The sequence below is a fragment of the Myxocyprinus asiaticus genome, chromosome 4 (assembly GCF_019703515.2).
Source record: "Myxocyprinus asiaticus isolate MX2 ecotype Aquarium Trade chromosome 4, UBuf_Myxa_2, whole genome shotgun sequence".
NCBI lineage: Eukaryota > Metazoa > Chordata > Actinopteri > Cypriniformes > Catostomidae > Myxocyprinus > Myxocyprinus asiaticus.
Window position 1 is genome coordinate 32,644,824 of NC_059347.1, and position 26,790 is coordinate 32,671,613.

The 26,790-nt window shown below is 40.6% G+C and overlaps 1 protein-coding gene across 3 annotated transcripts in view; it reads right to left on the minus strand.

Annotated features, from left to right (window-relative positions):
* The window catches only part of LOC127433510 (spectrin beta chain, non-erythrocytic 1-like), an 81,047-nt gene that overhangs the window by 14,943 nt on the left and 39,314 nt on the right, over positions 1 to 26,790 (minus strand). For all 3 annotated transcript variants that reach the window (XM_051685502.1, XM_051685483.1, XM_051685492.1), the window contains exons 2-29: positions 26,203 to 26,354; positions 25,920 to 26,093; positions 21,534 to 21,625; positions 21,318 to 21,398; positions 20,144 to 20,259; positions 16,064 to 16,176; positions 15,684 to 15,871; positions 15,039 to 15,156; positions 14,778 to 14,936; positions 14,387 to 14,689; positions 12,609 to 12,762; positions 12,035 to 12,429; positions 11,842 to 11,946; positions 10,262 to 10,420; positions 9,946 to 10,157; positions 9,714 to 9,851; positions 7,656 to 7,875; positions 6,926 to 7,279; positions 5,962 to 6,144; positions 5,558 to 5,760; positions 5,346 to 5,436; positions 4,632 to 4,778; positions 3,632 to 3,895; positions 3,138 to 3,362; positions 2,934 to 3,023; positions 2,522 to 2,815; positions 1,274 to 1,404; positions 970 to 1,174 (exon numbers count right to left, since the gene is read on the minus strand). In XM_051685502.1, the coding sequence (XP_051541462.1) occupies positions 970 to 1,174; positions 1,274 to 1,404; positions 2,522 to 2,815; positions 2,934 to 3,023; positions 3,138 to 3,362; positions 3,632 to 3,895; positions 4,632 to 4,778; positions 5,346 to 5,436; positions 5,558 to 5,760; positions 5,962 to 6,144; positions 6,926 to 7,279; positions 7,656 to 7,875; positions 9,714 to 9,851; positions 9,946 to 10,157; positions 10,262 to 10,420; positions 11,842 to 11,946; positions 12,035 to 12,429; positions 12,609 to 12,762; positions 14,387 to 14,689; positions 14,778 to 14,936; positions 15,039 to 15,156; positions 15,684 to 15,871; positions 16,064 to 16,176; positions 20,144 to 20,259; positions 21,318 to 21,398; positions 21,534 to 21,625; positions 25,920 to 26,093; positions 26,203 to 26,354 (5,066 nt within the window). The remainder of the gene's footprint in view (positions 1 to 969; positions 1,175 to 1,273; positions 1,405 to 2,521; positions 2,816 to 2,933; positions 3,024 to 3,137; positions 3,363 to 3,631; positions 3,896 to 4,631; positions 4,779 to 5,345; positions 5,437 to 5,557; positions 5,761 to 5,961; positions 6,145 to 6,925; positions 7,280 to 7,655; positions 7,876 to 9,713; positions 9,852 to 9,945; positions 10,158 to 10,261; positions 10,421 to 11,841; positions 11,947 to 12,034; positions 12,430 to 12,608; positions 12,763 to 14,386; positions 14,690 to 14,777; positions 14,937 to 15,038; positions 15,157 to 15,683; positions 15,872 to 16,063; positions 16,177 to 20,143; positions 20,260 to 21,317; positions 21,399 to 21,533; positions 21,626 to 25,919; positions 26,094 to 26,202; positions 26,355 to 26,790) is intronic.

Sequence of the window (26,790 nt, forward strand, 5' to 3'; positions counted from 1 at the left end):
TTTGACAAGAATGTGAGACACTGTGAATATCTTAGCAAAAAATATACTCTTTTGAAAGGTAAAATATTTACTTTTTGGGTGAAATCAAAAAGCCTCAGTCACCTTTCACTTTATTTGCATCTTTTTTCCTTACAATCAAAGTGAATGGTGAAAAAGACTAACATTCTGCCTAATCTCCTTTTGTGTTCCACAGAAGAAAGAAATACTTTTTTTTTTTTGGTGAACTATCCAGGGGGGAAATATCTCCCTTAATTCAAGTTAACTTTTGAGACTGGTTAAATCTTCCATTTACATAAATATTAACCATGAAATTTAAAGGAATATTCCGGGTTCAATACAAGTTAAGCTCAACTGTCAGCATTTATGGCATAATGTTGATTAACACAAACATTTATTTTCTTTAAAAAAAAGCACAAATCAGGGTTACAGTGAGGCACTTGCAATGGAAGTGAATGTGGTCAAGAGTTTAAAGGCAGAAATGTGAGGCTTATAATTTTAGAAAAGCACTTGCATTAATTGTTCTGTTAAAACTCATGCATATTTAAGCTGTAAAGTTGTTTACATTCAATTTAGAGTTATAGGGTTTGTTGACATTACGTCGTCATGTCAACAAAGTTGTAAAATTGGCTATAACTGCACACAGAAAAGGTTAGTAAGTGATTTTATCACACTAAAATCATGTTAACACACATTGTTATGTCTTGTGATTATGCGTTAGAAAAAGTGAGTATTTTAAAGTAAAAATTTAACTTCCATTGCAAGTGCCCCACTGTAACCCAGATTTTTTAAAGAAAAGGAGGGGCAAGTCAAAATTTATTTTTGTGGTAATCAATATTATGCCACAAATGCTGTGGATTGAGCTTAACTTGTATTGAACCCAGAACATTCCTTAAAGTGCTGTTCCCACAGCCAACAATTCCTTCATTTCTGTGAAGATTAAAGGGAAGAAAAGACTAGTGTATTTCATACCGTCACATGTTCATAGTCTTGTCCGAGTTCATGAGATCCGGCTACAACTTCCCTCTCTGCGATCCACTGCTCTAAATCATCCACCTCTCTCTTCAGCTGGGTCAGTCTCAGTCTCTCCTGCAGTTTGCTTCTCCTTTCTTCTGCCAGATCCTTCAACCCTGCATACAGTTTATCCACCTGAGCCTGCCTCAAAGTGATTCTTTCACTACAAGAGGAAGACAAAGGAAATTGAATCAATACTTCATTTCACATTCAGCACTGACTGACATCTGACAGTCCTAAGATATCCAATCAAGCCCCTCACCTCTCTGGGTGTTCGCTGTTCACCATCAGTCTGCTGCTGTTGGCCAACTGGTGGATGGTCTGGGCGTAGTCCTCCAGAGCCTGCTCCAGAATCTGGTGTTTCTTCACCATCACCAAAGCGCTCTGCTCATCCTACAACAATTGTTCAGATATGTCAGCAAAGTATTTTAAAAATATTTATATTTCCTGCTCTTACAACCATCCAAAATTGTTCCCCAGTATCACCAATTGCACCTACAGTCAAAAAGTTTGAACACACCTACTCTTTCATTTATTTATTTTTTTCCTTTTTTCTCCCAATTTGGAATGCCCAATTCCCAATGCGCTCTAACTCCTCGTGGTCGCGTAGTGATTCACCTCAGTCCGGGTGGCGGAGGACGAATCCCAGCTGCCTCCGCGTCTGAGACAGTCAACCCGCGCATCTTATCACGTGGCTTGTTAAGCGCGTTGCCACGGAGACATAGCGCGTGTGGAGGCTTCACGCCATCCACCACAGCAACCACGCTCAACTCACCATGCGTCCTACCCTCCCTAGCAACCGGGCCAACTTGGTTGCTTAGGAGACCTGGCTGGAGTCACTCAGCACACCCTGGGATTCAAACTAGTGAACTCCAGGGGTGGTAGCCAGCGTATTTTACCACTGAGCTACCCAGGCCCCCCACCTACTCTTTCTTTATTTCTATCATCCATATTTTAGAATAATAATAAAATCATCAAAACTGAAAACAAAAATGGAAGTATAGGAATTATGTAGGGACCCTAAAAGTGTCAAACAAATCAAAACTATCTTATATTTTAGCTTCTTCAAAATAGCCACTCTTTGCCTAAATTACATCTCTGCAGACTCTGGGCATTTTCTGTCAGCCAACCAATTTTTAACAATATTGAAGGAGTTCCCTTGTTGGCTGCTTTTCCTTTATTATCCAGTTCAACTCATTCATTTAAGAATAAAAAAATGTAAGTGACATTTTAGTTGTGTAAAGACACTCATACTTAGGCAAAATTAATATTTGTCTACAAAACTCATTTTAACTTTTTTTGTTTAAGCATTTAGATCAAAAGGTTTTTAAGATTTTAAGAAACAAATTCTGTCAAGTCTGCTGAATCCTGTGTACATGTTCATCAGACTCCAAATGATCATCTTTTTAAAATTAACCTTTTATAACAAACCATTGAGAAAACATATTTGAAGCACCTTAAATTAATCATTGTAACAAACATCTACAACATACAGTTGACTCTCACTGACCTTTGCCTTCTCCTCTGACATCATATGAAGCTCTTGTTCTCCCATCCAGGCCTCGGCCTCTGCAGCATCTGCGTAAAACTGCTGTGCTTTGTTTGCCTCTGTTAGCCTCGCATGTCTTTGCTCTGTCTCAGAAATCAGGAGGGCCCACAATTCCCTCAGCTCTGCCAGACGACCATCTAGAGCTGATTTCCTCTCCTTGTCCACCTCGGACTCCTTTCCAGGGGGCATGTTCATACCATGAGCCTGGATGTCATCGATACGCGGCTGATGACCCTGAATCTCCTTCCGCAGAGTCTGAGGGAAGAATGGAACAATGGTCAAAGAATGAAAAAGAAAAAAAGTCTTTAGGGCCATCAAAAAAAAAATCAGTATTCATATCTTCAAAAACACACTGATCAAGTGATCGATTTACCTGGTTCTTCTTGATGAGCAGCTGGACGCTCGGCAGGTCTTTGCCATGCTCTGTGGATGTGGCGAGGGGCATCCTCTCCTTCACCCATAACTTTAGACAAAACATAAGATGTCACTCTCCAAAGTTTGTTTCATAATTTCTTTTAACCCAAACAAATCTTGTGAATGTGCGTATGAGAGTGAACTGCTCTTGCTTGTGACTCACTATCTCATCTTCAAGGTCTCTGTTGAACTGATGAGCCTCTTTTGAAGCGAGGAGATGCTGCCTCCGCTGTTTTAGAGGGTCCTGCAGCTGAGCGAAGCTGTCAGTCACCCTTCTCTGCTGTCCATCCACCTCCATTATCCCAGTATCCTCTTGGGCCAGAACTAGGGCCTGTGACTGCAGAGACTGGACCTCTTTCTCACGCACCTCCATCTGATGCTCCAGCATCTATACGTGAAAGTTCACATAAGGGTTCATAAGATTTAAAACATCTTACAAGATAAATTGGTTAATGGCAGTCATAATTATCCTATGTAAAAATAATTCCACAAATTTTCTTCAGGAACTTTCACAGTTGGATCTGGCACACTGAGAGAATTACTGCACATTTAAAATGTTTTTTGTGATTTCCATGCATTGCAGGACAGTTTGATTTCACCTAAAAGTGATCTGTGAATATATCGAGTAGTGATCATACTACTCGATCTTTGACTTACCTGGTGTTTCTTGAGCAAAATGTTGACGCTAGTGAGATCTTTTCCAAAGTCATCGCTCTGGAGTTGAGAGGAGATGTTCTGAAGCCAGGAGTCCAGCGCCGAGCAGCTCTGTGTGAAGAGCTCGGCTCGGTTAGCGTCAAACAGACACTGAGCTTTGGCTTGGGTGGTGCTCTCCAGCTCGTCCCACTGCTTCTGCAGACCACTCAGAGTCTCAGATACTGTCTGCTCCAACTCAGGCTTCTCCTTTACTAATGCCTGACCCTCCTAGAAGAAAGAGAGGCAGACATTAAGTCATTGCAGAAGCCAAGACTAAAAGTTACACTCACCAAACACTTTATTAAGAACACCTGTACAGCTACTTATTCATGCGATTAACTAATCAGCCAATCATGTGACAGCAGAGCAATGCATAGAATCATGCAGATATGGGTCAGGAGCATCAGTTAATGTTCACATCAACCATCAGAATGGGGAAAAAATTTATTATCTCAGTGATTTTGATCGTGGCATGATTTTTGGTGCCAGACGGGCTGGTTTGAATATTTCTGTAACTGCCGATCTCCTGGGATTTTCACGTCCAACGGTCTCTAGATTTTACTCAGAATGGTGCAAAAAACAAAAAACATCCAGTGAGCGGCAGTTCTGTGGACAGAAACACCTTATTGATGAGAGAGATCAACAGAGAATGGCCAGACTGGTTCGAGTTAACAGAAAGGCTATGGTAACTCAGATAACCACTCTGTACAATTGTAGTGAGCAGAATAGCATCTCAGAATGCACAGCACATCGAACCTTGAGGCTGATGGGCTACAACAGCAGAAGACCACGTTGTACACTTTATTAGGACCATAGTGTTCCAAATAAAGTGCACAGTGAGTGTATATCTTCTAATTTGACAATTGCATTTTCCATTGTAAACAATTTGCCTGTGGTTGCATTGGTTTAGAGGTACATCAGCAATATAAAAGCACTGGAAGATGATGTGTATATGTGTTTATACCTTGTCGATCTTGTCCAGCCAGTCTTTATTGGAAGCGAGCTCAGCCATGAAGGCCTGGTGCTTCTGCCACTTGCTGTGAAGGTTTCTGGCCTCATCATACGACATGTCCTGAGCCGTCAACATCTTCTCATTTATCCACAGAGTCAGCTATAGAGATGGGGTGGAAAGAAAACTAAATTTTCAATTCAAATGCTCTGAATGGGGCATCACTGGTTTCATTCTGTTGGACGTGCAGTGGTTTCATGCTGAAGCTTTTTTTATTAAAAGTCTCTTTCTATAATATTTAGCACTTTTTCAAAGAACAGCTATGGTAAAGTTTCTCAGTGCTAAAGCTTGATCATTTTCCACCCCAATCCAGTTTAAACATTTGCTAAATGTGCTAAAATTGTGCTGCGTTGTGAGTAATTTAAATAATTCATTATTTTCAGCACAACCACGTCCGTTTTAAAGAGCCAGTTCCAGGTGCCTGCATCACAGTGTTGGGGTGATGCTGTACAGGCTCAGTACAGTGTATCAGTCTGCATCATCCTCCACAATTAAGCACTTTGAAGTGTCCCGCAAGATCAACATTTTTGGCTGTGTTTGTGCTGTAACCGAATTTGCATGCAAATAAACTGTGCTATAGGCTGGTGCAATTCTTCTTTTATATCTTACGTAGTCTTTACATATATACTGTATGTATTTGTTAATCCTGCATGTATGTAGTATTATTACTTCTTGTCCATCCTGTAGGAAGTGCTGCAGCTCTCTGTTATCCTTCAATTTGGTCAGCAGCTCATTAGCAGCTTCCTTGTTCTTCTGGTGTCTGAAAGAAATTGAAAGAGAAGATGAGATAAGAAGAAGACTGGGCCTTTATTTAATGGATATCCCTGTTGGGATCAAATAACAGTGATACTTCAAGCATGTCTTATTCTGTTCCTGCTCACCTCTCCTGAATAGAGTCTGTCTTCTCCTGAATTTTGTCTTCATAGGTGTTACCATCGGATACAAGTCTCCGCCCTGACTCAACCACACAGTTGATCTTCTCCTCACTGGCCTCCATGGTGGTGAGGAAGTCCTCATGTTTCTTGATGGCCTCAAGTGCCCCTTGCAGGCTGGATGGCATCTCTGTGTGTGACAGGACATACTCCTATGGGCAAAGAGATATGTGAATGGGTTATTTCTCTCATCAAGGCTTCATCCTTCAATGATAAGTATTTATTTGCAAGACATGCAACTTATTAAAAATGGATTCCTCTGCAAATTGGTGGCATGTTAAAGTGTTTTAAATGTGAAGTGTTTAGCTAGAAACAAACACAAACAAAAAAGCAAACATATAACGTGAACTTACCTGGCTGTTGAGAAAGCCCTCTGCCTGTTTTGCATCTCGTAGCAAGGTTTGGAAGTCGAAGGCCTGAGCAAGGACACAGTGGCGGCTCTCCCACATCCTCCTCAGCTCATGCCAGCCTGTGTCCAATGCTTGCAGCCGCTGGGCTAAGAACATGTACTGTGCATCCGTCTGACCCTGTGTTACCTAAACACAGATAGAGCAAACTCATTTACCTTATTCACTTCAATTCTCTTCAAAACAACAAGAACCCAATCAGATCAGTACCCTAAAAATCTGTTTTATGTTACATGGAGTTGGGCTGCCTCATGGGGACTGCCATGTTGAGATCACATTACCAGCCAAATACTACTTATTTCACGTGAGAAGTACTCATTAACCCCCTGATTTTCATATACTTTCGTTAACGGAATAAATGATTTATGGCTGATACAAAAAGCATGTTTCTACAATGGCATCAATAACAAAAACTATTGCTTCTGCATGATACTGCACTGTGCCGTTAGGTTACTATAGCAGACCAAGAATACTGCCATGTAAGCCAGCACTACATAAACAAAAACTACAGAGTTCACTTAACCCTGTAAAGCCTGACTTATGAAAGAATTGTCAGAAAATATTAGTTTTTTTTTATATTACACTGTTTTTAGTGCCACTAGACAAACTATAAAAAATATTAGTAACAATATAATCATTACTATTACTTTATTAAAATAAGCTGTCATTTATCCCAACATAAGAGTCACTTTTCTTGCAAGTCCGCCATTTTAAATGGATCGATATAAACATTAAAACCACTTTTTTTTCAACAAATAACCACTAGATGGTCCAATAAACATATGAAACTTATATACACCATACGTTTTTTGGCTTTTAAGCTTGAACAGAGAGTGAAACAGGAGCCATCAAATGTTGTGTATCATATTTGATCATACAGCGTTATAGGGTTAAAGTGTATGCAACTGACCTCAGCTCCGGTAGCTCTCATCTTCTCATAATCTTCCTTGTAATTGTCCACTTCATTTTTTATGGCCTCATGTTGACCGAGCAGATGTTCTGCTTCTGCCAGAGAAGTAGGCGTGTCTTCAGAAGCCACAGTGGTCTGTGTACGAGACAGCCAGGCCTGGAAGTCATCAAGGTCTCTGAGGAAGCCCTGGAGCTTGGAGGCTTCACCCAATGACTCTTCGCGCCGCTTCATGGTGGCTCGAAGCTCCTCCCACACCTCCTGGATTTCAGCCAGACGACCCATAATCTCCTCAGCCTGGTCAGGATGCTCAGACGTCAATTTCTCAGCCTCGGAACGCAGGTCATCCAGCTTTCCCTGTGGAAATGGGCAAAAGCGAATGTGTAACAGCAAGAAAAAAGGACAGGGAAAAGTCAGAAATTATTAGAAGAAAACAGAAAGCCAGAATAAGATGGTTGGCTGGTCTTAGCAGGTTTAAGCTGGACTTATCCTGGCTGAGACGGTCTTTAGCTGGTCTGTCTAAATTCTCAATCTTACTAAGATGCTTTGAAGTTAGTCTAGCTGGTTTCCCAGCCTGGCCAACTGACAAGTGCCCAAAACCTCTCTAAAACCAGCAAACAGACTAGGCTAAACAAAATGGGAGACCAGCTAAGCCAGCAAAGAGTTTTTTTCTTTTCAGCAGGGTTTTTTTATGGTTGCAATGCATGCATAATTCTGCATTGTTTATTTTTACCTGTATAGCCTCGAGGTCTCTCTCCATACCAGTAAGCTTGCGTTGCAGGGCCATGACACCAGCCAGGTCGTTTCCAAGGCTCTGTGTGGACTCAATGACTTTGGTCTTCTCCTTCATCCAGCTCTTGATCTCATTACACTCTAGATGATAGTTCTGGATATTCAGTGCAGATTCTAAAGCTTGCTTACGCTGGTTGGCCAAACTCTGGAAATCAGACCACCTGCGGAAGGGGGAAAATGAAGAGGGAGGAGACGTGTAAGGCCATGTATGTGTTTGCTGTGTTTTCATGATTGCACTTGCACGAATCATTACATGACTTCATAAAACATTTGATCTGACATAATGGATACTTTTTTTGTGTATTTGAGTTGGTTTTGTAAGTTGTTAATCTCTCCTTTGTTGTGGTTTTGTCTGTGTAAGGGCATACAGGTGCATCTCAATAAATTAGAATGTCGTGGAAAAGTTCATTTCTTTCAGTAATTCAACTCAAATTGTGAAACTCGTGTATTAAATAAATTCAATGCACACAGACTGAAGTAGTTTAAGTCTTTGGTTCTTTTAATTGTGATGATTTTGGCTCACATTTAACAAAAACCCACCAATTCACTATCTCAAAAAATTAGAATATTTTGACATGCCAATCAGCTAATCAACTCAAAACACCTGCAAAGGTTTCCTGAGCCTTCAAAATGGTCTCTCAGTTTGGTTCACTAGGCTACAAAATCATAGGGAAGACTGCTGATCTGACAGTTGTCCAGAAGACAATCATTGACACCCTTCACAAGGAGGGTAAGCCACAAACATTCATTGCCAAAGAAGCTGGCTGTTCACAGAGTGCTGTATCCAAGCATGTTAACAGAAAGTTGAGTGGACGGAAAAAGTGTTGAAGAAAAAGATGCACAACCAACCGAGAGAACCGCAGCCTTATGATTGTCCAGCAAAATCGATTCAAGAATTTGGGTGAACTTCACAAGGAATGGCTGGGGTCAAGGCATCAAGAGCCACCACACACAGACATGTCAAGGAATTTGGCTACAGTTGTCGTATTCCTCTTGTTAAGCCAATCCTGAACCACAGACAACATCAGAGGCATCTTACCTGGGCTAAGGAGAAGAAGAACCGGACTGTTGCCCAGTGTTCCAAAGTCCTCTTTTCAGATGAGAGCAAGTTTTGTATTTCATTTGGAAACCAAGGTCCTAGAGTCTGGAGGAATGGTGGAGAAGCTCATAGCCCAAGTTGCTTGAAGTCCAGTGTTAAGTTTCCACAGTCTGTGATGATTTGGGGTGCAATGTCATCTGCTGGTGTTGGTCCATTGTGTTTTTTGAAAACCAAAGTCACTGCACCCGTTTACCAAGAAATTTTGGAGCACTTCATGCTTCCTTCTGCTGACCAGCTTTTTAAAGATGCTGATTTCATTTTCCAGCAGGATTTGGCACCTGCCCACACTGCCAAAAGCACCAAAAGTTGGTTAAATGACCATGGTGTTGGTGTGCTTGACTGGCCAGCAAACTCATCAGACCTGAACCCCATAGAGAATCTATGGGGTATTGTCAAGAGGAAAATGAGAAACAAGAGACCAAAAAATGCAGATGAGCTGAAGGCCACTGTCAAAGAAACCTGGGCTTCCATACCACCTCAGCAGTGCCACAAACTGATCACCTCCATGCCACGCCGAATTGAGGCAGTAATTAAAGCAAAAGGAGCCCCTACCAAGTATTGAGTACATATACAGTAAATGAACATACTTTCCAGAAGGCCAACAATTCACTAAAAATGTTTTTATTATTGGTCTTATGATGTATTCTAATTTTTTGAGATAGTGAATTGGTGGGTTTTTGTTAAATGTGAGCCAAAATCATCACAATTAAAAGAACCAAAGACTTAAACTACTTCAGTCTGTGTGCATTGAATTTATTTAATACACGAGTTTCACAATTTGAGTTGAATTACTGAAAGAAATGAACTTTTCCACGACATTCTAATTTATTGAGATGCACCTGTATTTGTTTGTGATGGTTCTGAGTGTGGTTAATCTATTCTTTGTTTCGGAGAATGTACCTGTTATTGAGTTGGTCCTGTGTCTGGTTAATCTGCTCTTTGTTGCGGTTGTCTGATCCAAGCAGCTGTTGGGCCACTTCATTGACATCAGATACACGAGAGCCCAGTGTGTTCATCTCTGGCTCTAGAGTTTCAAACCTTCAGTCAAACAAAACATCATTATTACAATATATCTACAACAAAGAAAAAACTATTATACCAACAAATTACGACAAACGTTTTTTGCTCTCACCTCTGCTGGACCACCTCCAGGTCTTCTAGTTTGGAGGGGATCTCCATGTTGTGCAGCCACTGTTCTTTTTCTCCGACCCACAGCTGACAGGCGCTAGCTTCACTGAACATGCGGTACAACGCAAGCGCTCCATCTAAGACCTGTTTCCATGATGATGACAACCCCTCTAACTCCTCATACTGCTGCTTTATCGCTGGGAGACGGCCTTCAACCTGTCGAAGAACGAGTGAGACTTTTAAATACATATTCTGGGTAATATACATGTATATAATTTATTTAGACTATCAATTCTTCTTTTTCTGATGTGTGTATGCACCTGTGGGGACTGTGCGTAAGCTGCAGGTAGTGTTGAGGCTTGTTCATGCAGTGAGTCTGTGAGTGATTGGTGACTCTGAATCTCCTCCTCCACCTCTCTCTGTTTTCTGGCCAGAGTCTGTGTGGAAAACTCATCATGGCCCACCTCTTGACTCGACACCTACAATGTCAGGAACAGAGATTAACAAAAGGATTCAGTCTGAAGAAAGAACTACTAAACCACTTAAATGCTGATAAACAAAGGTCTGAGCACAACCACTTTTGCAATACATAACAAGTCAATATACTATTTGAACATAACAAAATTAAACACAGTGTCCCACAGCTTTTGACCAGTTAATTTTCATAAAATTTTCATGATCCTTCTAGTCATTTGTGATTTCTAAATAAGACATTTCTTTTAATCACTTTACAGGGATTTTTCCATTTTACAAAGATTTTTTACAGAGGTTTTCCATGACGGTGGAAAGCCTGACAACAAAGCAGATAGACCAAAATACAATAGAACAAAGCTGAATTCACAATCCAGTAGTATCAAATAGTCAATAAAACAGAGTATATTCTTACAGGCTGTTTTATTCTTTCTGGAGAGTATACTGACCGCGTGTCTTGTTAAAAGAACAGACTTAAAGGAATAGTTCAACTAAAAATGAAAAATCTCTCATCATTTACTCACCCCTCATGCCATCCCAGATGAGTATTACTTTATTTATTCTGCAGAACACAATTAAGATTTTTAGAAGAATATGTCAGCTCTGGTCCATTCAATGCAAGAGAATGTTGACCAGAAATTTGAAGCTCCAAAAAGCATATAAAGGCATCATAAAAGTAATCCATAAGACTCCAGTGGTTTAATCCATGTCTTCAGAAGCAATATGATAGGTGTGGGTGAAAAACAGCTCAATATATGTCCTTTTTTACTATAAATCTCAACCTTTGACCAGCCCTGACCAGTAGGTGGCGATATGCACAAAGAGTGAGAATCGCCAAAAAACTAAAGAAGAAGAATGTGGAAGTTAAAGTGGATATAGTAAAAAAGCTCTTATATTGATCTGTTTCTCACCTATTATATCGCTTCTGAGGATGATGGATTTAACCACTGAAGCGATATAATGGGTATGGGTGAGAAACAGATCAATATAAGTGCTTTTTTACTGATCTGTTTCTCACCCACACCTATTATATTGCTTCTGAAGACATGGATTAAACCACTGGAGTCTTATGGATTACTTTTATGATGCCTTTATATGCTTTTTGGAGCTTCAAAGTTCTGGACACTATTTGCCTGCATTGTACGGGCCTACAGAGCTAAAAAATCTTCTAAAATTCTTTGTTTTTGTTGTGCAGAAGAAAGTCATACACATCTGGGATGGCATGGAGTAAATGATGAGAGAATTTTTATTTTTGGGTGAACTATTCCTGAAAAGTTGAATTGAAGTTAGAAGTCAGACATCTATGGTAGTAAAGTTGCCAAGATGAGTGTAAAGCTAAGTATCATGAAATTAAGTTGACATGAGCAGAGTTCTGCAAAGAAGAGTTGTTCAGTAGATTCTAACACATAATGGGAGAAATCTGAGTTACCAGTCTTAGTGTTTCCAGTATCCAGGCCTCCATGTCATTTGCATCTGTCTGGAACTGATGAAAAGCTACAGACTCTTGTAGCCTCTGCTCACGCAACTTAGAGACCTGCAGAAAGAGAGTTTAAAAGGTGACTAAGTTTTTGTTTAATACTGCAGTTAAATCATTGAGTTCAAGTCTTCCTCTGGTTCTTTACCTCCTCCAGGTGTTCCCACTGTGCTCTCACGTCCATAATTCGCTCAGTCACCTCAGGTGCTCCAAAGTGCCCTTCCTTCACCAGAGCCTCTCCCCCAGCAATGCTGTTCCCCAGAGGGCCATACCGGGCTGCCATCTCATCTCGGAAGGCCTCGTGTTTAGAGAGGAGGTGAAGAGCGGAGCTCAGGTCCTTTCCATAGTCTCCTCCGGAGAGGATCTGCTCCTGCTCTCTGATCCAGGCTGCCTCCTCTCCCAGCTCCCACAGGAACTGCCACAGCCTTTGCGAGTCATCCAGACGAGCTCTTCTTTCCGCTGCCAGCTGGCCCAATTCTCCATATGCTTGGCCCAGTTGATCCACCTTCTCCTCAACCAGCGCCGGGTCACAGGGCTTATAGTCTAGAGAAAGAGAACACAAATTGAAAAAAATTAAATTAATTTTATATATATATATATATATATATATATATATATATATATATATATATATATATATATATATATATATATAAAAATAAGGACCATTTTTGATACAGTTAATCTCATGATGAGCATATGTGTGGGGGTCATATACTCACTCTGTTCGTTTGACGTAAATCTCTTGGCAGAAGCCTGCACGGCTTTCACTCTTTCAGCCTGTGCTGATATATCAGCTTCCACAAGAGTGTGTTTTTGCAGTAAGTCCTGTACGTCATGAAGGTGTTTCCCACTGTCCTGAGATTGCAGACGACTCTGAACACATTCGCACACACAAAAATGTCTAAACACAAAATGCCCTCAAGAGACTAATCTAAGAGATGTTTACATCACCCACTTTTACACTGCTAGCAAGGCATCACTGCTTTTACATTCTGACTGCTTAATGTTAACCTTTGTTTTGTAGATAATTTCAGCTTTGAATGTGCTATTTTTTTGTAAACTTTGTACTTTTTAAAGGAATATTCCAGGTTCAATACAAGTTAAACTCAATCGACAGCATTTGTAGCATAATGTTGATTACCACAAAAATTAATTTAGACTCGTCCCTCCTTTTATTTATAAAATACAAAAATCCAGATTATAGTGAGACTATGGAAGTGAATGGGGTCAATTTTTGGAGGGTTTAAAAAGAAATGTGAAGCTTATAATTTTAGAAAAGCACTTGCATAAATTCTTCTGTTAAAACTCATGTATTATTTGAGCAGTAAAGTTGTTTAAATTGTCATTTTTACAGTCACTTTATGGTTTATTGATTGGTCGGATGTCCCAGTCTGTTGCAATTGGTCTACCGCTTAGTGCAGTGTTTGAGGGCGGGTCAAAGTTGTTCGCGAGCAGCCAATGAAGACCAGAGGTGGGTTTTTTGTTACCATATTACGTAGGTTAGTACAGGAACTAAGTCTGGAATTACTAACGACTCATTTTAGGTGTTCAGAATCAGTTCTTTCTTTTGGGAGTCAATAACTCCATTTGTCGTGCACTTTGATTTTTGAAACTTTGCAGACTTTTTTACATTCATAAACAGCTATATAACACACTACAGGAAAGGTAATATTTGAAAAACCATAATAGGTGCTCTTTAAGAATTAAAGAATTAAGAATTTAAGGAAGATTAAAGTGTGAAAATCTCCTATCGACTTAAATTGGTAAAATGTGCAGCATTCAAAATGTAACCGACAGAGATGGCATCATCGTTATATTTACATCCTGAATTGTGACTGGTCTTCTTTCTTACATATATTTGCAGTATTGAAATACTGGAAACACTAAGACTGGTAACTCTTTGAATTTTGATTGGTCTTTTCCTCTTTGCATATATTTATCATCATCTTTAAACCACAAAGTGACTATATGTTGATTCTTGTATCAGCACACTCTGGATTCTGGGGTGGTAGTCAGCAGCGATACTCACTGAATTACCCCCGCAAATACAGTTTTAAACTGTGACACTAAATCCCCATCTTCTTTCGGCTGCTCCCGTTAGGGGTCGCCACAGCGTGATCCACATATTTGACATGGCACAGGTTTTACGCCCTTCCTGACGCAACCCCCAGTGGCTGGGGGACTCTCAATCATCCGGGCAATTTAGAGTCTCCAATTCACTTAACCTGCATGTTTTTGGACTTGTGGGGTAAACCGGAGCACTCGGAGGAAACCCACGTGAACATGGGGAGAACATGCAAACTCCACACAGAAAGGCCCAGTTGAGCCGGGACTCGAACCCGGGACCTTCGTGCTGTGAGGCGACGGTGCTAACCACTGAGCCACCGTGCCGCCCCAACTGTGACACTGAATCTGCAATACAGTATACACTTCTCAAGAAACAAACATTTCCATCTCACATTGTGAAAGAAGAATGTTGGTCTGTCTGAGTAAGTACCTTCATATCTTCCATCCAGTCCATGATGTATCTCATTTCCTGCAGGAGGCGCTGCAGGTCTCCGTGTGCCATCAACCTCTCTCGCCGTGCCGCAAGTAGTTCCTTCAGATACTCCCACAGCCTGAGCACATTATCCCTCCGTGCCAGTATGCGCCGCACTTCATGATATCCCTCCGCCTCTAGTTCTCGAGCAACGGCTTCTACGGCAGCCACACGCTCACCGTACGCCTGGATGTCTGTCTCGATGGCCTCGTGTTTCCGAGTGGCTGCTTCCACAGCACCCAGGTCAACACCAAAATTGTCCTACAGGGGGCAATAAAGGGAAGTGGAAGATGTACTAAATGCTAAAACATAAATTATATTATGGTACTACATTTCCTCTTTCTCTCACCTGTGACACTAGTCGTTGGTTCTCGCTAAGCCAGGTCTCTCTCATAGCTGCTTTGCGGTCAAAGCGTGCGGCCAACATCTCCAACTTCTCCTGACGAATCAGCTCGTTTCTCAGTGCCAACTCCCTTTCATGTTCTGCTTTCTCCAACCTCTCCCATGCCTGCTCAGCCAAGCAAAAATACAACCAGCCATCTATAACACCAGAAAACACCAGCTACGTTTGGTGCCGTTTCACATCTAGAGGAATTTGTTGTGTATATACCTTGTTGATGTCAGAGATGAGTTTGCCCTCTCTTGGCATGTAGACTTTCTGATTGTTTGCTCTCATTTTACTTTGAATAGTGAAGAGCAAAACCTCCAAATTTCCCTTTTCAGTGAACCTGCCATACACACACAGGAGTAAAGTAAGGTACTCAGTCTGTACTCAGTTTTTTAATTAACCTTTAAAATATGCTTTTACAGTTTTCCCACACTTTTGACCAATGAACTTCCATGACCTTTCCATTTGTTTGAGATTTTTGGATAAATGTTATTTTTTTATTTTTTATCATTGTGATTTAGAACAATTCACTAATTCAAAGTCATTGATTTGTGAACCTGGTTGACCAAATAATTGAAAATAACTGCTTTGAAAGAATGATTTTCACCCAAATGGCTTGCAAACAAGTTTTAGTCTATACAAGATACTATACTATACAATATCTAGCAGATACAATATTTAAGATCAGAGCATACCAAGAAAAATCTATATTCACTATAGAAATTTTGATGACTTAAAAGACTGGTTTCATTTCCATAACTTTTCCAGACCTGGAAACACAATTCTCTGATATTTTCAGGTTTTCCTTGGCCATGGGAACCAAGCTTTTACAGTTTTGGACATAAGCATGTGTGGACATGTGCTCACTTAGGTGGTTTCTCTACGGTGCGGTAGGTGTTGAAGGCCTGTAACTGGTTCTGAACCCCACTGAGTGAGTTAGCGAGCTGGCGGTCATTCAGGGTGAAAATAGTCTGTTCAATCCACTGCAGCAACTCTGAGGCCAGAGTCTCATATTTCTCAATCAGCTGATCAGCCTCGATAGCATAGTCCAGCACCTAAAAAAAACAGAAACAGTCAAATATAGTTGCATTCACTTTAAAGACTGATAACTCACATTTATAGCTAAAGTCACTTATTGAAACACCTCAGGATATGGTTTTGCCTTTGTAAACATAAGGGTGGAATAACTTCAGAAATACATAAGAGTTGTTATTGAATGAAGTTGTTTTATCTCTCTCTCTACCCACCTTGCCAATTCTCTTCCCCTCTACAGCGAGTGCCTTCATTTTGCTGAAGTAGTGGTAGTATGTGGCCACATATGTGATGATGGATTTCTCATCAGGCTGGTCAACATTCACATCTAGAAAGAAAGAGATTTGCAGGATTTTTGTGTGTTTATGATAAAAGGTGTCAGTGAGCTAAATAATGGCCTTAATTCAAAGGGATAGTTCACCCAAAAATGAAAACTGTCTCATCATTTACTCCCCCTCATGCCAGCCCAGATGTGCATGACTTACTTTCTTCTGCAGAACGCAAACGAAAATGTTTTAGAATATTTCAGCTCTGTAGGTCCATACAAAGCAAATGGATGGGTGCCAAAATTTTAAAGCTCCAAAATGCACAAAGTCAGCATAAAAGTAATCTATAAGACTCCAGTGGTTAAATCGTTATTTTCTGAAGTGATGTGATAGGTGTCGGTGAGAAACAGGTCAATATTTAAAGTTGCGACCGACTTTACTTCCGTATTGTGACGTATTTCTGAGTTAAACAGCTTATTGAACAAGAAAAAAATGTAGGGCGGGGTTTATCCATTGGTTGTTAATTGGATTGTGAAAATATTGGCATTGCATAGTGGAATGGAGGCAGATCTGAATGTGAGTTTGCAGCGGACACACACACCCCTACCTCCGTGCTGCTTGAGTCAGAGCCGGTTATCGGTGAAATTGAGCAGCGATCTCAACACATTTATGATCAAACTGACAACATAAATGTATGAGCACATCGAGGTCTTTGCTAATGAAGAGGCTGTAGCCATTGAAAAATGAGTAAAAGTTATTAACGTTTTGAATCACAATACACCAAGTATAAAGGGGGAAAAAACACTTATTCGTGATAATCCCTTATCCCAAGATAACTGCATTAAAAAATACAAATACTGTACACTCCAGAGGCATCTGAATCGTTGTATTCATTAGTGATCACCTCAGCAAATCAGTCGTGAAATGTCTCGAACACAACCACGAATTCGCCATTATTCCTTCTCATTCGAAATGTAAATTCAAGCCAGCTGACCCGTAAACCAAGGAAGTTTGGATTAAGGAACGATAGTTTTGAAGGAAAACAGACAAAAATACACCTTGCCATCTTCACCAACATGCTATTGACACTTCGTTCAACTCTACGCAAGGTTGTGGAATTTATAAGAAAGGGGTGGGGTTTAAGTGGACTAAATGATTGAAGAAGTCCTGCATATGTTACTAGAGAGAAATCTGTCGTTTCAACAGAAGATCGAGTTATGACATTTTGATTAAAGATTATGAGGTAAAAATAAATAAATAAATAAAACTTATGCATAGATGAATCGTTAAAGATAAGATCAATAACATGCATTTAGAACAGGGGTTGGCAACCTGGAGTGCCATTTTTTTATTTTCCTAGTTAATGGCTGCGCCAACGTCCACCCGATACTGCATATCGCGGCGCCGTTTTGCGGCCCTCTTCAGCCTGTCATGACCTGTTCAGCTTATCACGGCCCATTTGGCCCTGTTTCTCGGCCAGCCCACTGGAAAAAGTTTCAGTTCTCCCTATGGACAGTCCGCCATACTGATTTAAGAAACATTTGGAGCGGGGACCTGGGTAGCTCAGTGGTAAAGACGCTGGCTACCACCCCTGGAGTTCGCTAGTTTGAATCCCAGGGTGTGCTGAGTGACTCCAGCCAGGTCTCCTTAGCAACCAAATTGGCCCGGTTGCTAGGGAGGGTAGAGTCACATGGGGTAAACTCCTCATGATCTCTATAATGTGATTCATTCTCGGTGGGGCGCGTGGTGAGTTGAGCGTGGATGCCGCGGTGGGTGGTGTGAAGCCATGGCAACGCGCTCAACAAGCCACGTGATAAGATGCGCGGGTTGACAATCTCAGACGCGGAGGCAACTGGGATTCGTTCTCCGCCACCCGGACTGAGGCAAATCACTACGTGACCACGAGGACTTAGAGCGCACTGGGAACTGGCCATTCCAAATCGGAAAAAAAAAAAAAAAAAAAGCATTTGGAGTGCTCTCTTAAATTTTTCTTACATTTTTATATATGTTCATGTATGTGATTTTCCAAAGTTTGAGTCCACTTGTGAAAATGTTTCTATTTTGCATTTTTCTAATTTGTTTATTTTTTTTTATTACAAATGATATTATCAGCATAATAGTTTGAGTGAAAACCCGATGATTTTGATATAATCATGATCCTTTATGTGAATATTCACAGAGCATCTTACATGCTTTAATGAAAGAAAACCTGTCCTTTTGTAGGCTGCTAAATGAGATACAGTTAATGTCACAAATGTGCTTATTTGATTACTGATCACAAAATTTTGTGCAATCTTAAATATTTCTTATATTATGTCATACTACATTTTCAAAATCACACAGAGGGGTAATCACTAGCATGCAAGCAACAGCGAGAGAGGAGCATTTGAAGTTTGTCGCACGTGCATTCCAATCTACATCTTGATGTAATCCTTCCTCATGATCATGCAGCATGTTTTCATCACCTGAATCGGAGACTAAACACTATTAAAGTGTAACGAGACTCACGCTGCGTACAAGCCATTCACACATCACAAGCCGATCAACTATTTAGCCATTTTCGGTGAATCACACCTACAAAATCCTAAAACTTTATTTCCAAGTTTAATGTATATTTTGATTAGACTCCGATTTTTATGTTTTCTCTTTTAATCTTTGAATGTAATTTTGAGTGTTTAATGTAATAATGATTGTTTTGAGAAACAAATGAAATACGGAATGTAGGCTGTCATTCGCGCAGCCTGACCAAAGTGAAGCAGACGCGATTACTCACGTGATTAAGTGAACGTGAAGCACTGCCGGCTCGTGATGTGCGAATGGCTTGCGTGAGCTGCACGAGTCTGTTGGGTATACTGCAGTCTCGTCACATTTTAACTTTCTGTTTAGTCTCCCATTCAGCTCATGAAAACATTTTGTGATCAAGAGGAAGGATTACATCAAGATGTAGATTGGAACGCAGGTGCGGAATTTCATCTAAATAAAATAGTCTACTCCTCTCGCTGTTGCTGGCGTGCCAGTGATTACCCCTCCGTGTGCCAATGCTGGCAATAGATAGGGTGAATTTTCATTTCATGCCGACTTTAAGTCAGTTTTTACCATACATTCTCCTCCCTGCCCAGTAGGGGGCGATATGCACAAAGAATGCAAATCACCAAAAACAAAAATACTGAAAATACTGAACTGTTTCTCACACACACCAATCATATTGCTTCAGTAGATATGGATTTAACCACTGGAATATTCTGGTTTAATTTTATGCTGTGTTTGTGCATTTTGGAGCTTCAAAATGTTGGCACCCATTCACTTGCATTGCGAGGACCTACAGAGCTGAGATATTTTACCAGAAAGTCTTCATTTGTGTTCTGCAGAAGAAATAAAGTCATACACACCTGGGATGGCATGAGGGTGAGAAAATGATGAGAGAATTTTAATTTTTGAGTGAACTATCCCTTTAAGTTAATCTTTCAATCAGTCTCTTCATTAGGCAGATTGTCTCTCTTTATCTGTGATTACATCACAGCTATTAAGCGGTGGTGCACACAAAAACAAACATACAGCATGACCAGTGTAGTCAGAATCACAAATGTTTGACTCTTATGGGCAGGTTCTTTAAATTAATCCGTCAAAAAGACTCATTATCAGAATTATTACAACAAATTACTTGTTGAATCATTAAACATCTGACTGACTTACTGAATGGCAAGTCATCATGACTAAAATTCATGTCCAACTCAAAATGAACTGAGCACTGTTGCTGTGCCAAGTGTACTTAAGGTTTTGTTACAGTTAATCAGTGTAATTTAATGACTGATTTACATATTGAATTACATAAAGAATTCTGCTTCACAGACAACTTCCACCCAAAGATTTAGTGTGTGTATTGTTGTATAGTGTGTACTAACCATCTGAAGGCAGATCTCTTTATGTACTTTATTTATTTCAATGTACGGGGAGGCAGTGAGCTATTCTTGTGTGTAGTACAAATGTGATTACATGTATTTGCTACAGATGCAAAAGTCTGTATCTCACCTTCTGGGTCTAGTAGCTTTGTAAGACCCAACTCCTTCTCGGCCACGTTAAAGGCATTCTGCAGGTTATAGTGCGCATTAGACCGCTTGAGATTATCAAAGTCAATCAAGTCTGACCTAAGAGAAAGAGAGAGAAATCAAGAACAGATAAAACGATTGTTCTTTGCAGTTTAGATGCCATAAAACACTTTGCTATGAGAACATTTCAGTTTGCCATCATAAGATTACATAACACTGCAGTGCACTTCTCCAACAACAGAGGGAAGCACTTAAACACTCCATTAGGAAAGAGATAAAGAGGGCTAGAGATGGATTTCTTTTCTCCCTATTTAGGCCAACTTTATTAAACTTTTCTTTTTCTTCTCCTCTACATGAAAAAAAAAAAAAAAAATGAGTGAACAGAAAGAACAAAGGTGCTGGAAGACAGCTGAGAGAAAAAAAGAAGCAAAAACAAGAGGCTGGTGGGACAGATGAGGGGCAGAGCAGGCGATCTTCCAGGGCCCACCTAGGGCCCACAGAAGAAAAACAATGTCACCACAAATGTGAAAATCATGCAATATAGAAAATACTTTTACTTCAGTGTGTTAAAGATATAGAGAACTAGTGTTGCAGTGAAATTATCGAAATGATGGTCTGCTGACTATAAGTCTGGTGTGACTATATGATATCAAAATAAAAACTACACTCAAAAAGAGTTTAATATTTACACAGAATCTCCATTTTTGATATCTGAAAACTTCTGGATACCTAATTGAATACCTAATCACCATCTGAAAATTAAAAAATGTAAAAGTGACCTACGCTCTAAAAGATGATCACAGTACAATATTTCAGATTCTGTGTGGAGTTCATAGCAATTTGTCATGCAAGTTTTTTGTGCTGCAAATCTGGACTTGGAGTCAAAAGGCTTTTACACCTTACATATCTTGGAACATGCAGTTTTAGGGTAAAAGGATTCCATCAGGTATTCCATGTAAATGTATACCATTATGGGCAAAGATTGCATACATTTCTAGAATGCAGCTGGTGGATGAAGCCCCTGCAGGCCTCTCTCTATGTGTGTGGGAACATGCTAAAGAATGTCTATTGAAATCGTAGTTATCAAAGCCTGTCATGTTTGAGAACAAAGGCCTTGTACCAGTGTACTTGTGTGCTGTGTGTGCTCAAATCAATACCTGTGTTTGTGCACAATGGCGTTGAACGCTAGACCATCTCTCCAGCTGGTGGTGAAGTTGTGGACGTTGACATTCGGGTACCTGGAGAGAAAGCAGGGTTTATTAGTACAGAACCAGAAATAGTGAGTGTGTTTACTAAAGCACTAGTAGAACGGACACATTATACTCATTCATGTACTCATTCTTTTCCACTCTTTCGTTCTCCTCCTCTCTTACCCTGCAGTCTTCATCTGACACCATAGCAGCAGAGCGTCTTTGGCTGATTTCTTCTCCTTGTTGTCTTCCGTCTCAACGCTAATATCTTGGATCTGTTCAATATAGCAAAACATAAAACAATAGTGTAAACTGATGTGGATGTCTACACAACAAATCTTTACCTCTTACAAAAAGTTAGTATGATTTGAGAGTGATTTAACCCAAACAATTTCAACCACTTGATCAATGAAGCTTTTCACTGCCAATCACATCATCTTCCACTAGTCTTGAATAAACATTTCCATATTGTGTTTTAGACATACAGGTGCATCTCAATAAATTAGAATGTCGTGGAAAAGTTCATTTCTTTCAGTAATTCAACTCAAATTGTGAAACTCGTGTATTAAATAAATTCAATGCACACAGACTGAAGTAGTTTAAGTCTTTGGTTCTTTTAATTGTGATGATTTTGGCTCACATTTAACAAAAACCCACCAATTCACTATCTCAAAAAATTAGAATACATCATAAGACCAATAAAAAAAAAACATTTTTAGTGAATTGTTGGCCTTCTGGAAAGTATGTTCATTTACTGTATATGTACTCAATACTTGGTAGGGGCTCCTTTTGCTTTAATTACTGCCTCAATTCAGCGTGGCATGGAGGTGATCAGTTTGTGGCACTGCCGAGGTGGTATGGAACCCAGGTTTCTTTGACAGTGGCCTTCAGCTCATCTGCATTTTTTGGTCTCTTGTTTCTCATTTTCCTCTTGACAATACCCCATAGATTCTCTATGGGGTTCAGGTCTGGTGAGTTTGCTGGCCAGTCAAGCACACCAACACCATGGTCATTTAACCAACTTTTGGTGCTTTTGGCAGTGTGGGCAGGTGCCAAATCCTGCTGGAAAATGAAATCAGCATCTTTAAAAAGCTGGTCAGCAGAAGGAAGCATGAAGTACTCCAAAATTTCTTGGTAAATGGGTGCAGTGACTTTCAAAAAACACAATGGACCAACACCAGCAGATGACATTGCACCCCAAATCATCACAGACTGTGGAAACTTAACACTGGACTTCAAGCAACTTGGGCTATGAGCTTCTCCACCCTTCGTCCAGACTCTAGGACCTTGGTTTCCAAATGAAATACAAAACTTGCTCTCATCTGAAAAGAGGACTTTGGACCACTGGGCAACAGTCCGGTTCTTCTTCTCCTTAGCCCAGGTAAGACACCTCTGACGTTGTCTGTGGTTCAGGAGTGGCTTAACAAGAGGAATACGACAACTGTAGCCAAATTCCTTGACACGTCTGTGTGTGGTGGCTCTTGATGCCTTGACCCCAGCCTCAGTCAATTCCTTGTGAAGTTCACCCAAATTCTTGAATCGATTTTGCTTGACAATCCTCATAAGGCTGCGGTTCTCTCGGCTGGTTGTGCATCTTTTTCTTCCACACTTTTTCCTTCCACTCAACTTTCTGTTAACATGCTTGGATACAGCACTCTGTGAACAGCCAGCTTCTTTGGCAATGAATGTTTGTGGCTTACCCTCCTTGTAAAGGGTGTCAATGATTGTCTTCTGGACAACTGTCAGATCAGCAGTCTTCCCCATGATTGTGTAGCCTAGTGAACCAAACTGACAGACCATTTTGAAGGCTCAGGAAACCTTTGCAGGTGTTTTGAGTTGATTAGCTGATTGGCATGTCACCATATTCTAATTTTTTGAGATAGTGAATTGGTGGGTTTTTGTTAAATGTGAGCCAAAATCATCACAATTAAAAGAACCAAAGACTTAAACTACTTCAGTCTGTGTGCATTGAATTTATTTAATACACGAGTTTCACAATTTGAGTTGAATTACTGAAATAAATGAACTTTTCCACAACATTCTAATTTATTGAGATGCACCTGTAGTTCTTATAAAATAAAACAATTAACTGCATGCAAAATAAACTCAGCAAAAAAAGAAACGTCCCTTTTTCAGGACACTGTATTTTAAAGATAAATTTGTAAAAATCCAAATACCTTTACAGATCTTTATTGTAAAGGGTTTAAACAATGTTTTCCATGCTTGTTCAATGAACGATAAACAACTAATGAACATGCACCTGTGGAACGGTCGTTGAGACACTAACAGCTTACAGACGGTAGGCAATTAAGGTCACAGTTATAAAAACTTAGGACACTGAAGAGACCTTTCTACTGACTCTGAAAAACACCAAAAGAAAGATGCCCAGGGTCCCTGCTCATCTGCGTGACTGTGCCTTAGGCATGCTGCATGGAGGCATGAGGACTGCAGATGTGGCCAGGGCAATAAATTGCAATGTCCGTACTGTGAGATGCCTAAGATAGCGCTACAGGGAGACAGGAAGGACAGCTGATCATCCTCGCAGTGGCAGACTACGTGTAACAACACCTACACAGGATCGGTACATCCAAATATCACACCTGCGGGACAGGTACAGGATGGCAACAACAACTGCTCGAGTTACACCAGGTACGCACAACCCCTCCATCAGTGCTCAGACTGTCCGCAACAGGCTGAGAGAGGCTGGACTGAGGGCTTGTAGGCCTGTTGTAAGGCAGGTCCTTACCAGACATCACCGGCAACAACGTCGCCTATGGGCACAAACCCACCTTCGCTGGACCAGACAGGACTGGCAAAAAGTGCTCTTAACTGACGAGTCGCAGTTTTGTCTCACCAGGGGTGATGGTCAGACTTGCGTTTATCGTCGAAGGAATGAGCGTTACACCGAGGCCTGTACTCTGGAGCAGGATTGATTTGGAGGTGGAGGGTCCGTCATGGTCTGGGGTGGTGTGTCACAGCATCATCGGACTGAGCTTGTTGTCATTGCAGGCAATCTCAACACTGTATGTCACAGGGAAGACATCCTCTTCCCTCATGTGGTACCCTCCCTGCAGGCTCATCCTGACGTGTCCCTCCAGCATGACAATGCCACCAGCCATACTGCTCATTCTGTGCGTGATTTCCTGCAAGACAGGAATGTCAGTGTTCTGCCATGGCCAGCGAAGAGCCCGGATCTCCATCCCATTGAGCACGTCTGGGACCTGTTGGATCGGAGGGTGAGGGCTAGGGCCATTCCCCCCAGAAATGTCCGGGAACTTGCAAGTGCCTTGGTGGAAGAGTGGGGTAACATCTCACAGCATGAACTGGCAAATCTGGTGCAGTCCACGAGGAGGAGATGCACTGCAGTACTTAATGCAGCTGGTGGCCACACCAGATACTGACTGTTACTTTTGATTTTGACCCCCCCTTTGTTCAGGGACACATTATTCCATTTCTGTTAGCCACATGTCTGTGAAACTTGTTCAGTTTGTCTTAGTTGTTGAATCTTTTTATGTTCATACAAATATTTACACATGTTAAGTTTGCTGAAAATAAAAGCAGTTGAATGTGAGAGGACATTTCTTTTTTTGCTGAGTTTATAATATTGCAGAAGAAAAAATAAGAGTAGTTAAGCTTCCTTGCTGCAAATAATAACATGCTCCTGTTTACTCATGTAAAGCTATCTACAGACTATAGATCTTTGGCACAAAGGAGACCTCTTGCTGAGAGAAATCTTAAACCAGGCATCCCATGACCTGAATAACCCCAATCACGTGCACTTAGAGTAGATAACACTGGCAAGCTCAATTAATTAAGTAATCTTGATCCATTCCAGAGTATATCAGTACAATTGTTTATTATATGCTTGAATTCTTTCAGCAAAGAATGCAAAATTGTTCAGTGGTTCAATCTATAATTCTGTCATTTCAGCAATGTAATAAAACGCAAATCACAAACATCTCAAACTAATCGAAAGCACTCACAAAAAGTATCATTGGGATTTGATAATTAGCATGTTTCAACTGAGTGAATTTTGAGCAGATAAATGTTTTATTCAAGCCATTTAAAAGGGCAATGAAGCCATACACAATAACATGCTAATTAGAACTGTGATGAATAAATAGATTGATAGAGCTGCTTGGAAGACAAACAAAAAGAACAAAACTGGGCTCAGGGATGAGACATAAGATCTCATCGAGCTGAAGCAGATAATAATAAATTCTGACTAAAAAGACCATTTATGGTTATGCATGTATGTTCGTGTAGATCTGATTGAAATATTCCAAAGTTAGGATTATATTTTACTGTGGAATCGACTGGACAGCACAATATAATGTCAAACTAAAACCATGCACTGACATAAGACTGAGCTTAGATTTAGTTTTAGTAATTGGGTTTAATCAGAGATTGCAACTATGACCTCAGCCTTCCTCATCAATAACAGTAATTCAGCAGTAATTTCTTTGATCACTGTTTCTCTTCACAACAGAATCACTATTTCTACCTGTCCCTCTTTCCATCTCTTTCACCTCTAGCAGATGCCACACCCTCCTTCATAGTATAACCTACCTGGAAACGAAGGATTATGGTCCAGATGAGACCGAGTGTGAGACGGTGGTTTCCATCAACAATATCGTGAGACCCCATGTTCTCCAGATGAACCTTCTGTTCTTTCAGGAACTGCAAAGCCTTGTCAACATTCTCCAGACAGTGGATGCGCATACGGCCCTTGGTGGGCTTTGGCTGAGGGAGAGAGTGTGAGGAATTAAGCAAGTGCATGGATAGGCAAAGAAAGTCAAAGAGGATGGATGGATGGATAGATGGGTGGATGGATGGATGGATGGATGCTGACCAGTTGTTCCCCGGAGAGAACCTCCAGCAGCCGGATAAGCATGCGCCCATCGCGGAGGTCGGTGTACAGGTCACCGATCCTACAGGTGACACGGCCCAGGTGAGAGTTCACCCATTTAGTGAAGGTCTTCTTCTGCACTGCTTCTCTCTCATCTGGAAGAGAAAAAGGAGGTTTGGAGGTCAAACAACACAAATTTCTACTATTATTCGGGTACACTGATGTCCGTGCACACACTCACACTTCATAAATACTGTATTTATATCGACTCATAAAAGACGGTTACAAAAAAGGACATTTACAGAAACCTTGCAGGTCACACATATTAGTACCCAATCACTAATATCAGATACAGATAATAATGCCTTCTCCACACACTACAAGTACCAATTAAGACACACATAAATGCACACACCCTGAACAAAATTCATAAGCAGCAAAGACTGCAACTGAATCTCAAAGATTACATATAAACAAACAAACAAAAAACAAATTACGCTGAGAAAAATTATGACCCTTATTATATTACTTCCAGGCGGAACAAACAAGACATAAATTTAACCGCTAAATCCCACGACAGGCACACATTTA